This window comes from Ceratina calcarata, unplaced genomic scaffold (assembly GCF_001652005.2).
Source record: "Ceratina calcarata isolate Rehan_Ccalc_2016 unplaced genomic scaffold, ASM165200v1 scaffold72.2, whole genome shotgun sequence".
Lineage (NCBI taxonomy): Eukaryota > Metazoa > Arthropoda > Insecta > Hymenoptera > Apidae > Ceratina > Ceratina calcarata.
In genome coordinates this window covers 2,159,297-2,173,706 of record NW_017178472.1, presented here as the reverse complement: position 1 = coordinate 2,173,706, position 14,410 = coordinate 2,159,297, and the positions used below count along the sequence as shown (strand labels likewise).

Sequence of the window (14,410 nt, the reverse complement as noted above, 5' to 3'; positions counted from 1 at the left end):
TTGTGAGCACCGAAGAACGAGTATTGATTAGTTAGAAGAAACATGAGACAGAGAACCATCGACATAATTAATGAACTTTTTGGTCATCCGATACAGAAGTAGAGTGTAATTTATAAAGACAAGAGGATATTCTATTAGGGAGGTGAACGTGAAACGCCTTTGTCCTTTTTAAGATTTAATTAACTGGTTCAGAAACATCTATTAAGTTTTATCTCGTCCAATGTTAAATTTATGTATGAGAACTACCGAGATAAAAAAATGGTCTCTATTCATAATATGATAATATTATGATTTATGCATCACAAGTTATCATGTTACAATGCGTTCTGAAATATTGTTTGATTGGTATAGTTAAAAGCACAGATGCTCAATTGTAATATTGTAAATTCCCTAAAAATGCTACTCATGATTACGATGGATTTATTATATTGTACAAAAAAAAGATCTTGACTGCTCAAGATAGAAGGCTTCCGCTTTATCATCGACTACTACCGCGTTCTAGTTTTCACCGTTCTCCACGGTAAAATATGGGAACGCTCACGGTGATGAATCCTAATGCTAGTTTAGCTGCCACGTAAGGTACGTTTTACGCCTGTATCTCAAAGTATAAAATATCTGCGCGTAGTGTTTTCAAAATCATGATGCGGCCTAGAAGTTCACGCAATGCAATACGTCTTCATAGGTAGTTGAATTATCAGACGCATCAGTCTTATTCTTTATTTTATAAATGTAAAATGCTTTATAGCAATTTGTATTTGTTTCGTCTTATGCATACGTCTAACGATTATGATCATTTTTAATGTTTCATATTTTTCCATTCATATTTAATATTTTTCTAAGAAAAATTTAATATATCTTTAAGGGACCAGCTGTTGCGACATTTGGGTAACGCCCGGTACTTTTTTATAGTACTCTGTTCTATGAGAGAATTCTTTGTCGGGGGCACGTATAAGACGATATTACGCGATAAGTTTGTGGACACGCCGACATCATGTGCAGAAGTGGATCGCCGACGAAAGCCCGTGTGTTATCGTCGGAAACTGTTGATAAAACCGCTTTATCTGCGCCGGCCTATACGCCGGGATTTATTTAAAGAATACAATGCACGCCGGAGGCAATTTGCGTTCGGCGCACGTTCGCGAACCGTTCGACAGCCCAAGCCTAATTTGTCCCTCGTTCTTTTATTAGGATGGCACACGTGAAACGTCTTTCTCTTTCTCAAGTATGAACTTTTTGGTTAAAAATCGTCTATCATCCTTCGTCCCATTATCTACTCTTATGAAATAAAGAAAAGTGAACTAATAATAAAGACATTGCAATTCAATAATTCATTTAATAAAAATGTTTTTGGAAAGTGCGAAATAGAAAAGCGCCGCGGTGTCTCCGTTTTGACGGACGGAGTGATTCATCAAGGAAGCTGATCGAAACGCGGCGTGACTCACTCAACGTATCGGTCTGCTCCTCGGTTTGAGCCAGCGACCGAGCGTTACGGTACTCTCGTTCACTTTCCGCGTTGCTCGCGGCGTCCAAACGCGCAAATACGTATCGTTGTCCCGTGGAAGCGTTTCAAAAGCACAGAGAGCCATCCAGCCAGTCACTGAACCATTGTCTCCTATTTCATCATGTTCCTTACTTTTGCTAGCCTCGTAGAAATTAAGTTAGCACAATTTGTTCTGTGAACTGATTTATTGACTGTTTCACAGACTATTAACTCTCCCTATTACAATTATTCTTTTTCCGTTTTACAAATAATTGAACATATAGTAAAATCAGATGTATATGTGTATAAAGTAAATAGAATTTGTGACATTTCAATCTGTTGAGATACTTGCTTAGATCTGTTCACCGGGACTCAGATATAAAAAACTGGTGAATTTAAAGAATGCTCATCTATTGAAAATTGATTCCATTCTTTCATCTGGGGGACGATTTTATCCATGACGTTCAGACGTTTCATATGCGTCAACCTGATATTTCACGTTTTCCTCATCCATAGTTCTCCTATATGGCCGACGCTCGTTTTGCACGTTGCCGACGCGTGAAATTAGCGCGGCGACACTCGAAACTGGTCGTACACAATCAAATCGGCGAGGATTTACAATTCGAACGCGGAATATGCGCTTCAATGGTCCCGAATTCGCGCGGACGCGTGTACTTCGTTTAAAAACCAGTTCGCGTTCACTGAAAGATCTTGGCTTTCGGTAACAAAAAGCTTTATACCATTTTTCAATAAATGCTCATCGATGTTTGTCAATATTTTATCGAAAATATTTACTAATTTATTAGACGTAACGTTTCAAATAACAAAATATGAAATTCTTATTAAAATTCAAATAACATTTGCACAAGAAGGAATTTCAATTTAGTAAAAGCATATCTTCATACCATTTAGTTCATATTCGAAGTTATTAAGAAAAAATGTGTTACTCGAATTATTACAATTTTGTACCAATAAATATGAATGAGAACTATTCCACAATAAAATTATGAAAATCACGAACGGATCACGTAATGTGACGCGTTTATCGAACAATGATTCGTAAAAAGAATTGTATGCAAATCGTTTTAAATAGTCATAACGTATTTTTTTAACAAATGCAGCCTAACTATTAATAGTATTAGATTAGATAATATGAAACGTTTTGTTTTTGCAGTTTGAATTTCCTGGTTAAAAATCATCTACATTATGTCGTCCTATAACTAACTGTTATGAATTAAATTGAAGATAAGGTCTTTAAATTAAGATAAGCGAACAATTTATATATTATAAGACTAGCAATCTGAAATAGCGAAATTATTTAATCATTTCTGAATGTGTAAAAGTAACTGGTGAATTATTTAACTCAAACACATAAAAACCACATGACTTGTTTTTGAAGAAAACATTTCATATCCAACAACCTAATGCATACTCTCTTTGGTCCAAATTTTGGCAATTCTAGATTACAGAGCGATCGATAAAATTTTTACACGGTTATCGAATATATATTCATTTCTAAATGCATACATACGTAGATGTTGACGATAATTTTATCGCCGCGAGGACGATACGTGTGTAAGTACGTTTCCATATCGTAAAAATTGAATAAAGTAGCGAGATTTAGAACGATTCGAACACTTGAGTGATTCATTACGACCGAGCGATGTTTTTAGGAAACATTTTATTGGCTGCGAGGCAAGAGTCGAAAGATATAGGAATCGCAGGCGTCGATGTTTGTCAATTTGACAATACCAAGAAAATTCCTTTTTCGAATTGCTGACTCTAAAATTCGTATACCTTTCGATGCATCCTTTATACAATAATTTTTCTTAAGTCAATAATACGAGAAATCTGGTAACACTGGCAAGAATTAATGTAAAACTATGCATAGCTCAAGTACAGCGAACATTTTGTTCGAAGAACGTAGGTAGATGTACACGTCAGAAAATACGGGGCGTTATCGAGTACAAGCACAAATATAAGTAGAAATACACGTGTCGTAATATAATTAAAGGGAAGAAATGAAGTAGCATTTAATAACAATAGTGACGTATCGTAGTTTCAAAATCTACGCAAAACAAGTAACGCCAAATTCTAATTCTACGGGTTAGGCAATAAGAATGGTAACCCAAAATTGAACAGACACAAATGCTATGTTGGCTTACGGTTCTAACTACGTAACCTATTCTACAACGTCCTTATTGAACGCTGATAAAACACTTAAAGATTCAGTCGTGAAAAGTGCACGCGTCACGCGTGTTACCGACGAACCTGTGACAATGTCACGTATTTGAAAAAGTTCGCGAACATAGTTTTACGTGAAACAAATTAGTAATTTGATACATCTTAGTTTTTTGTTCGATAGTTCCGTGTAATCCGAGTTTAGCCGAGTTTAATCCCATGACAATTCCATTCACGCTGATCTTACATGTTGCAATACGTACAAGGGTAGGAACAAGAAATTCGATAAAGACAACGCGAGTTGTCACTGATAGATGCGTTTACCGAGTCACAGGGACCTGTACTCGTTTTCGTATAGAAATATCGATATCCTTGACTCGCGGAATTTTCGTGATTGACGACGGATTGACGCTGTCACTGTAATTGACATCGATTCTCAGGAATACCGAAGAGTGTGCTCTGATCCACGCGTTATTCTCACGAGGGTAGCAAACTTAATTCGAGGTGACAACACGATTCCGCGTAAAATCACCGGGCACGATGGTCCCTGTGGGAAGCACCGACGAAGGCGAGTCGATTGTCTAAACGCGGGACGGAATCGCGAACCGGAGCGAGAGAGCGTCAACCTCGACAGGGAGGTTAGACCACTCGACGAACCGTCGAGGTTAACCTTTAAAGCGATACCCGGAATCATCGAGGACAATCGTATATCGTGCCGCGTCGTGAAAATTTCGCACGAGGAAAAACTTACCCCATAAACCAGTCCACGGTATCGCGGAGATACTCGGGTAACCTATCCAGCTTGGATGATTTTCAGTTGGATCACCGCTCTGAGGAAAGTAGCACGAGAGAGTCGAGAAAACAAAATAAATTCTCTCTCTCTCCACTAGCACCAGCAGCAGCAGCAGCGGCAGCAGCAGCAGCAGCAGCAGCAGCGGCGCACGTTTCGCGATCTCGTCAAATCTAACATGGCGAAGCTCTATTGTCACCTGTTCCCGTCATGCCTCACTTGAAAACCCCCTCTTTACCCAAACATAACTACCGATTTACCGCCGTCACCGCGTGCACTTCTCGGTTATAATTCGCGTTTTAAGCGACGTTCGATTATTCGTTTGGACTAGAAACCTTTCTTTCCGAATATATATATGAATCCGCACTGATCAAGCCAGAAACTGGAATGCGTGCGCGACGCGCGACACTGACACCGCAGAAGGTATAGCCCACCACGAAACCGCACAGCTGATCAGCCGACGTCGAGGAACGAACTCGCTCGCTTTCCTCGCGTTCACCTTCCAATATCCGACTGCAGAGGGTAGTATCTTCCGAATATACGAGTAGAAACTATACGATAGACAGATGGTAAAGCATTTAGCGTCGATAACTTAGATAATTTGGAACAAAACCATGACGTTAGGCTAAAATCACAGACGAGTCAAGTAGTAGTTTCGTGTTGATGTACGAACCTGATATGAACTTTTGTACATATCATTATGGTAAAAAATTATTAACAATTGGGCTTTTTTATCTGTTTCACCAACGAAGCAGAATCTTCCTTTTAAGGTCTTTGAGCAGTGATCTTAATTCTAAATTTCTCTGATAGAATGCGCAACTGTGTTGTCACCCCTATTTTAAGGGTGAAATTGTACTGGAAGAAGCTACGTTTAAACACTGAATAAAGAGACAACTGCTACTATTTTTTAGCAGTAGAATTTATATTGCTTACAGCTATTCCTAAATATCTAATAATGTGATGCAAAGAAAAATGGAAATGATATGTAATTGTAAAATCTTCCGGATGCATAATAAAAGTCATCATATAAAGATATCAATACCTACAATTTTAAATTAGGGCTGATACTGTTAGTTTCGTCTTTGATTATTTAAATCGTTCATTTTTTAAATTACATCACCATTTTAGAAAATATGCTTCTGCACGATTTCTTCCGACACGTTCAAGATTAGAAAATGTTGTCCTCGACCAAGTGGTTGCTGGGGACAGTCGATACATTCTTATTTCTATACAAAGCCTTTCAATTTCCCTACTGAGCCTTTGATATTTCGCGGAACGAGGGTTCTCTGCCCTGCGCTCGTCGTTCCACCTTGATTTCTCTGCCTCTTTCTCTTTTTTCCTTCATCTTTCTAAGATTATGTACATAAATCAATGAAACGCTTGCAAAAATTCGTGAAACATCCATATATTTATCTATACATATACTTTTCATATTTTCAAAGAATTATAATACAAGATGATGTATGTTTAATGGAAAATATTATGCTATAATAAATACAATTGTGCGATTAAACATATCATGATAAATATGTATTATTCTTGGTTCAATTCTGTAGTTTAAAATAAATATTTGCAGCGCTATATTTTTCAATCAAAGATGAGTACCATTGATCATATCTTCAAAAGATAGTATTAAAAACAACCCCTCAAACGTCTGTCTGAAGAAACGCGAGGAGTCGAACAATAATTCGTGACTTTCCGTATGACCAAGTACGCAAAGAATAGAAATGTAGAATTTGAAGAAACGGATTCGATAATGAGCAAAAGGATTCTGTGGATCGTAAAATTTCAGCTTTTTCGGCTGAACGAACTGCGAGTACGTTTAGTCGCGGCCAGTTTGCAATGATATATCGGTCGCCGCTTACGAAGAGGTGACTGGGTTCGCATTGTCAAATCTCTGTATAGTCATCACGAGGTAGCCGGCACCACGTTAGTTACGCGTTAGACAATTCGTTCCATGCTGGGTGACAAAGATCGCCGCTTTCGTAAGACGCAACCCCTTTCGGAATAGATGAAGATAACTTCAAAGCGACACCGTAACTAGTCGCCTGGATAGAGTCTGAAAGGGTTCTATTATTTAAGATGTCTCTTCAGATTATATCTTTTTCTGTTAAAAGCGTACAATCTTGATTACACTGAACAAAGCTGGAATTAAGTAACCAATTCCTATTAAATCTTTCTACATTTCCATTCTTAACGATGTTAATCTTTATCGTTCCCCTTTATTGAATGAAACAAAATATTACAAATCTGCAATAGTTTTAGTTTTCCTTTGATCAGCTTGCACGTCAACTGGTTTGTATTAATGATCTGATATTATATTCGACATAGACATTCGAGACGAGTGACCAAGTAGCAGGGAGAGTATTCATGCTTTTCTGACGTGATATGAATACATTTGTATTCATAATTGTTCACTCTCTCTTACAATAAAGAACTGCTAGAATTCTAACGATCATCAATTATCTGTCACATAATCTAAACGATAGATTTAGCTGGAAGATGCAAGTGGGTGTGAACAGTGATCACAGTAAAGTCCGGTGGCATCGTCGCGGATCTGTTACGACAAAGAGACAGAAGTGGCTACCCGCTGAACGGCGTAGCGAGAACGAAGATAAATCGCAAGAAATGCAAATGACGATGGTACGCGGCGGCGTGCCTGTTGAATGAAGCTCCATTACGACGATTTTGGAGGAGGCCCTCTGACGTGGACAAGAACGGGCGGAAAAAGGGCGAGCAACGAACGGAGTGACATTGTGCCCGGTGAAAGTTGGCTGAAGTGACACTCGAGATAAATGTTCCGCCACCGTTACGGACGAACTCGACTGTCTTCTCCTTTTTCTCCACTCGTCGTTCTCTCTGATTTTCTCCTCTTGTCCATGCGGATACATACGTTTCTGGCAAAATCGCAGAATGCAGTTTCACGCGAATTTTCCGCGCGTCCGATGGTCGATTTACATCTCTCTCGTTCAGTTTTGATTGAAAGCCAGCTGAATATTGTACGGCTTTCACTACTCGCCGTCTTAATTTACTAGCTGCATCAGTTATATTGAAATTCTAGTGTAAAATGTTCAGAAAAGGAAAATCGTGGATTTAAAAAACTGTATCACAATCCGTTATTGATTGTATTTGTATAATTACTTCAAGCAAAGCGTCTATGCCTACCTATGTCTATGTCTACCCAAATCAAACAATTCTAAATAAAGATTCTAAAACTAAATGATTTAAACAAATTTAAGAAATTTTCTAAAGGAAGTAATAAATAATAATTGCGGACTTGAAGATCCTGCAATTGTTTGAAACAAGTTATCATTAGGATGGAAAAAATTGAGAAGCCGAAGGATATGCATAATTACATTAATGGAAAATTCGCGGCGCAGGCGAAGAGTCTGTTAGCTTGAAAGGGCCCGACCTTAACTCACCGAGAAATCGGAGATCATTAGGCGAAGTTCGGGTCGGTTCTAAAAGAAGGGGCGAGACGCTGATTTCTCGCAACTGTCCGGTTGACCCAAATCTTTCGGAAAACCGAAAAACCGATGGACCGGAATAAGAATTCCACGCAGATGGCGCTGTTGCGCCAGGCTACGTACATAAATTTCCCTTTTCCTTGCCCTTGGCCCTTTTGTTGGACCCGGAGACGGCTCCTTTTTTCCATCCTTCACCGGGCAGCATGCACGGATGCTTTAGACAAAGGACGCGCGGACCGCGTTTCACGAACAGACAGAGAGAAAGTAGGGAGGAAAAAAAGGAACGTTGCAGTTGCTGCACCACCGGGGCGAATGGACACGGGACAGCCCCTCCGCGGAGAATGAAATTGCGGTAGCTGTCGTATCCGTTTACTTTTAACAACTCGCTTATATTTCTGCTGTTCGAGACGAAGGAAACAAAGGATATCCATCTCTAAATACGAGAAAGATTGCTGGTGTAAATTCGTTGCATGCAACTGCAATATATTGAAATACATGTAGTGTGTTATCATAATTATAGCAGCAGCTTACTTTAAATCATTGCGATTGAAACAGAGCGAAGTATCCTGTGATGGCCTTTCAAATAGAAAAGGAGGAGAAATGGGTTTTCTTGCAAAGCCATGAACTTTTCTGAAACTCTCACCGTGCCACGTCTCCTTTAGATCTTTACTACCCTTTCGGTATTCTTTACCGATTCATGGCAGCCACCGGTCATAATGAGTTTACGAGGGGACGTTTTTAGCTCCAAGATTTTATGATATTTTGACTGTGTTTTGACTGGACTTCCATTGACTGGTTGAGCTTGAGGTTCATGGAGGAATTACCTTTTGCTTTCTTTACTAATATTTTTACATACTTCAAATATTGTTTTCTTAATTATATTATTTTTTAGAACGAAGATTTTATTTATCCTGTTTTAAGCAATTAAAACTACACAAAATCCAATACAAGCGATAAAGTGCCCGCTTCTATCAAAGCTCATCGAAGCTTGTAGAGAAGGTGACAAGCCTCCGATGATCCTGGAAGTCGGAGAAACCTCATGAAACAGCACGGTGACGACCAAATCGAATTCGAATAAGGCGATGCCGCAAATATCCGGCTAGAGTTCCCATTCAGATATCGCCTCGTTGAAAACGGTAATTTCATTGGACGAAAAAGAAGCCGCGGCATTTACACGAAAGGATAGTCGCGAGGAGTCGCAGGATTTGTAGTTCCGAAGGTGATTTTCCGGGCAAACGGAGACACGGCCGGTACATAGTATTCTGCGAGTAAAATCGTCGCACGCCTGGCTGAGTCTCGTCCTCCTCCTCTTTCGCGCACAATGCCTATATTTGGACACACGACTCGAAAAGGCTTGGACTTTCCATTTCGTTCGGTGGACAAGTAAACAGTCGTTTATCTCATTCAACCACGAATGTGATCAGTCGACCGAGTGCCTTTTTTACCCCCTTTCACGTACGCGAGCGTGCAACCCCGTCAGATCTTACCTTCGAAGATAATCCAATTCGCAAAGACCTCGTTATTGAAGAATACTAGCTTTTCATTTAACTATACGTTTAGATTAGTAGAAGAAATTAATTGGAATGCCCAATTCATGTTACGGTACTATATTAATTATGAAAAAGCATTGTTACATTAGGAAGTGCACTATTTTAATTCAGGGTTGAAAACAATTAAAAATGCTTTCTGTATCGCTTGGTTGAGGATGCAGTATCGATGCCGGATGACTAACAGTCACGCAAGCACATCACGTGCGAACCATAAATTGATTCTTGCACCGATTCTCACGCAATATCCTATCGGAGAGCTATCGAACGGTGCCATTGAGATACGATATTAACCGACAGAGACTACCCCTATTGATTATGTGGTGCGTTATGGGGGCAATAAATTACGTTCGTTAATCCACGTAGTCACGTAGAATCGTGACAGTTAACGATTCGCTTGATTTTTTTACTGATTAAAAGTTAAGAGTGACTGACTAATGTCATTATTGTTCCTTATATCACAGTTATGTCACAGTTAGTATGATTGTTATATAACACTCAAAATATTATTTATTGTAATATACATGAATTACATTCATCAAAATATTTGTCACCAATTAAAAGGGCTAGACTGAAGTAGACTCCGATAGTGGCACGGTAAGGCAGTTTTAACTTACATGATATACAGGTGTGGACACACAGCTGGAAAAAAAATCACGTGGGAGAATTGTGGAAAACTCATGAACACGCGTGACTTTCAAATATGTTGATCTTCGATCTCGACGAGCCGACATTGACCACTTGATCTCTTCGCAACCGGACATCCGTTCGTATCGTCCCGAGATGCCTCAGGCTGCACGTGTAGTGTGGATCCTCCGGAATCGGATTACATTTGTGTTTTCCTCGAGAGACGTATCTTCCGTGCCTCGTAATTTGCCACCAAAGAAACGTAACGTAAGAAACTTTCACAAAGGGTAATTCCTTTTGAATATGAAAACAGTTGGGATACAGAAAGAAAATAAATCTCAATTGTACATTAGCTTATTAGTAGAAGAAATTAATTGGAATGCCCAATTCATGTTACGGTACTATATTAATTATGAAAAAGCATTGTTACATTAGGAAGTGCACTATTTTAATTCAGGGTTGAAAACAATTAAAAATGCTTTCTGTATCGCTTGGTTGAGGATGCAGTATCGATGCCGGATGACTAACAGTCACGCAAGCACATCACGTGCGAACCATAAATTGATTCTTGCACCGATTCTCACGCAATATCCTATCGGAGAGCTATCGAACGGTGCCATTGAGATACGATATTAACCGACAGAGACTACCCCTATTGATTATGTGGTGCGTTATGGGGGCAATAAATTACGTTCGTTAATCCACGTAGTCACGTAGAATCGTGACAGTTAACGATTCGCTTGATTTTTTTACTGATTAAAAGTTAAGAGTGACTGACTAATGTCATTATTGTTCCTTATATCACAGTTATGTCACAGTTAGTATGATTGTTATATAACACTCAAAATATTATTTATTGTAATATACATGAATTACATTCATCAAAATATTTGTCACCAATTAAAAGGGCTAGACTGAAGTAGACTCCGATAGTGGCACGGTAAGGCAGTCTTAACTTACATGATGTACAGGCGTGGACACACAGCTGGAAAAAAAATCACGTGGGAGAATTGTGGAAAACTCATGAACACGCGTGACTTTCAAATATGTTGATCTTCGATCTCGACGAGCCGACATTGACCACTTGATCTCTTCGCAACCGGACATCCGTTCGTATCGTCCCGAGATGCCTCAGGCTGCACGTGTAGTGTGGATCCTCCGGAATCGGATTACATTTGTGTTTTCCTCGAGAGACGTATCTTCCGTGCCTCGTAATTTGCCACCAAAGAAACGTAACGTAAGAAACTTTCACAAAGGGTAATTCCTTTTGAATATGAAAACAGTTGGGATACAGAAAGAAAATAAATCTCAATTGTACATTAGCTTATTAATAGTATGAATGTTTTATATTGAACATGCATATTTTATCACACATAAGTTAGTCTTCAATAAAATATATCTGAATCGGATATTAGTTAACAAATTCTTGTGACTCCAGTTTCACACAATTTACATATTGTTAATCTGTAGTTAAAAACTATTTATACAATTTCATCTATTTTACTTTTGTTTATTGAGACTATTAGATGAAAATTGATTATATTTTTTCATTGGTTGATCGATTTGATTAAGATTGTCATAATGTATTATTTGCTTATAATTATTTATTCTATTTTATAATTTTATCATCACTCAATTGTAGTATTGGCGTTATGAAATGATCTGTTATTTCGATCGTCCTATCTTCCTATGGTGAATCATTAAATTTCGAAATGGCACTTAAAAAAATCGCTTTTGATTTCGTCCTGGCGACAGGTTTCTCGAGTTTCATGAACGTGACGCGCGCCAAGAGCCAGTTACGTGGAACGATTTCTGGACCACGTCCTGTTTCAATTCCGTCCAGGAAGTGTATCGCTACGGTGTGGAATGATTGACGACCGAAGGGTTGCGGCACTTGCAGTCCATAACGTACGCTCGAAACACGATTCTGCTCCTCCCACGTAACCACCTGCGTTACCGAAATAGAACCCAACTGTCGTTCCAACCGTTTTTCCACTTTTTATGGAGAAAATCCATCCCAAGGTACCATTCCTAATTTAGCGTTTTGTTCTAAAACGAACTTCCTAATGCACTGTATTATTGATTTCTGTTAAACGTATCCAAAAAAAAATGTTCAATTTATTGTATCTCTGAATTAAATAGCTACTGTGTTTAATTAGTTAAATTGTACTAAATTGATTATTCAAGCCGAAGTCTTGTACAAATATGAATGCGTGTCAATTATCAAATCTGTCAATATGTACTCAACCAGTCTGGCACGGTGTCACTGGTACAAAACGAGTGAATAAAAAGTTGGAAATCCATTATGTAATCCCAATAAGTAAGACCGGCCTGGAAAAGCTACTTAGACGAGTGCCATCATGCGCGGTTAAAGGGGAACTGTAGGTGGTGGGAGTGGAAACGATCGCGCGAACATGGAACAGAGCCGAGACTCGCTGCAAAATCCTATTTTACACTCCAGTATCGATGCGACAAAGAGGTTTCTGGCCGTGGTCGACCGCAGAATTATGCGATCCGGAATACCGTGCCCACTTTCCTCCGTGTCGATACTCTGCCCTTGTGTCATTAGCCGAGCATTACGCTTACGGTAAGAAGCATTAAGAATCGCGACACAATCCCTTCTCCTTTGGCTATTGGAGCGTGCTGGACACCGTGGCGAGCACCGGAGGGATCTGGAGGCGTGGGCACGTTCTCTGTCTTCTTCTGTCTGGTCTTTCGCGAGGATCGTAGTCTCCTGTTTAGGGAAACACCGGCGGACAATCGCTGAAAGAGCGGCTCTGTCCTCTTACTAGTGCCTAAGGCCCATTGTTCTTCCATTATTGTAAGCAATCCAGGCGTATATTCCTTACACCTAATCCCTTAATCTCCAAGAAATGGAGCTGTTTGTGGCAAACAAATCGTAAAGCTGTCATTGTCCAGTTTCTCGTAACTGTATGCAAAATCGAGCTGTGCTACTTGCCTGGGCCTTCTTTCGGTCTTCTGCAATACCAAAACAACGCGGATCTAGTGCACGGTTCGAAAACGTTTTCCCATTTTATTTTATACGAGATTTATAAACACGAAATTAAATCAGTATCCATTTCATTCATTTCAAATAAAATTAAAAATAGAATTTAACCATATGGAGCATACGTATCCTTTCTCAATTTTTCGGAGAACTTAGAAGTTTTTCAACAACGATAATAAAAACAGCTACGAGAAGGAAAAACCGCAAAAAATAATGAATCGAGTAGACGTGAAAAGTAGTCCAGGGAAAAAGAGAAACATGTAAAAAAGCGTATGCGGAAGCTGTCAAACGTAATCAGCGTCAACGGTGAGCCTCCCGGTATTGGAGAGACCATTTTTTTTTTTCGTCGATAAAAACCGCTGGTTTTTCAGGGAAATTGTGGAGAAAAAACGGGGCGAAGGGTCTCGCTAGGCAGCAGCGGACCGATTCGAATCGGCCGCGTTTCTAGTTTTCCTTCCTCATTGCGGTTCGCACGCGGTAACGTTACGCGCGTATCGTGTTACTTTTCGAATCGCGTGCAGGGTTACATAAGGCTACAAAGTGCTGTTCTGGAATTCACGATAGAGTCTTCGAGGTGACGAGCGAAGAACGGGGAACATTTCATCTTCGACCGGCGATTTTTTTCTCGGATTTTCGTGGAACGAAGCTTGGGCGGTGGACGATACCATCGCGATTCGAACCAGGTCCCAGGTGGCTACGAAGACTCGTCGAAGAACTAGGGTACCTGACGATTCGACCCTTCTCGTCTTACTTCGGAATTCTTCAGATCGACCAAGACGATCGATTCGTCTCTCGAACGAGCTTCTTAAGCATTCGCAGAAACTCGAACCACCGTGACGTAACAATGGTGATTGCTCCTTTTCGTCACGCTCGCGCTGCACGAAACTCCTTCCATCCACAATGAGTGCCGATCTCTTATCTCCATTAGTAATCAGTGCACCCGATCCTTCGCTTTTCCGCTTGCGTAAAAGTCCGACGATGGTGCAAATGATTCACCTGGATAGAATTTTCCAGTTTCTTAGGATTCGCAGAGAAGTCTTTATGCATTGACAAAATTGCACAAATGTTAAAATACAAATTATGCAACCGAATCAATGATCAGTTTAAATTCATAAATAAGTAATAAAGACATAATGTACAATTGTTACGTGTTAGATGCTCGTATTTCAATAACGAGAAACTTTGCTTTTCGATCATAATCTAATCTTTCGAGCCGTATTAGCCAGACAAATGTTAGAATTAGGAGAGCTAATATCTAAATTGAGTGTTATTCGTCGATAAAAAAAGAACAAAATTAAAATAATAAATATA

The 14,410-nt window shown here is 39.5% G+C and overlaps 1 protein-coding gene across 3 annotated transcripts in view; it reads right to left on the bottom strand.

Annotated features, from left to right (window-relative positions):
- The window catches only part of Mob2 (MOB kinase activator 2), a 50,484-nt gene extending 45,581 nt beyond the window's left edge, over positions 1–4,903 (bottom strand). For 2 of the 3 annotated variants that reach the window (XM_018033560.2, XM_018033562.2), the window contains exon 1: positions 4,413–4,903. Coding sequence is in view for 1 of the 3 variants with exons in the window: in XM_018033565.2 (XP_017889054.1) it covers positions 4,413–4,417 (5 nt within the window). In the remaining 2 variants the exon portion in view is untranslated. The remainder of the gene's footprint in view (positions 1–4,412) is intronic. The other variant, XM_018033565.2, reaches the window with a different exon arrangement.
- Between the last annotated feature and the right edge of the window lie 9,507 nt (positions 4,904–14,410).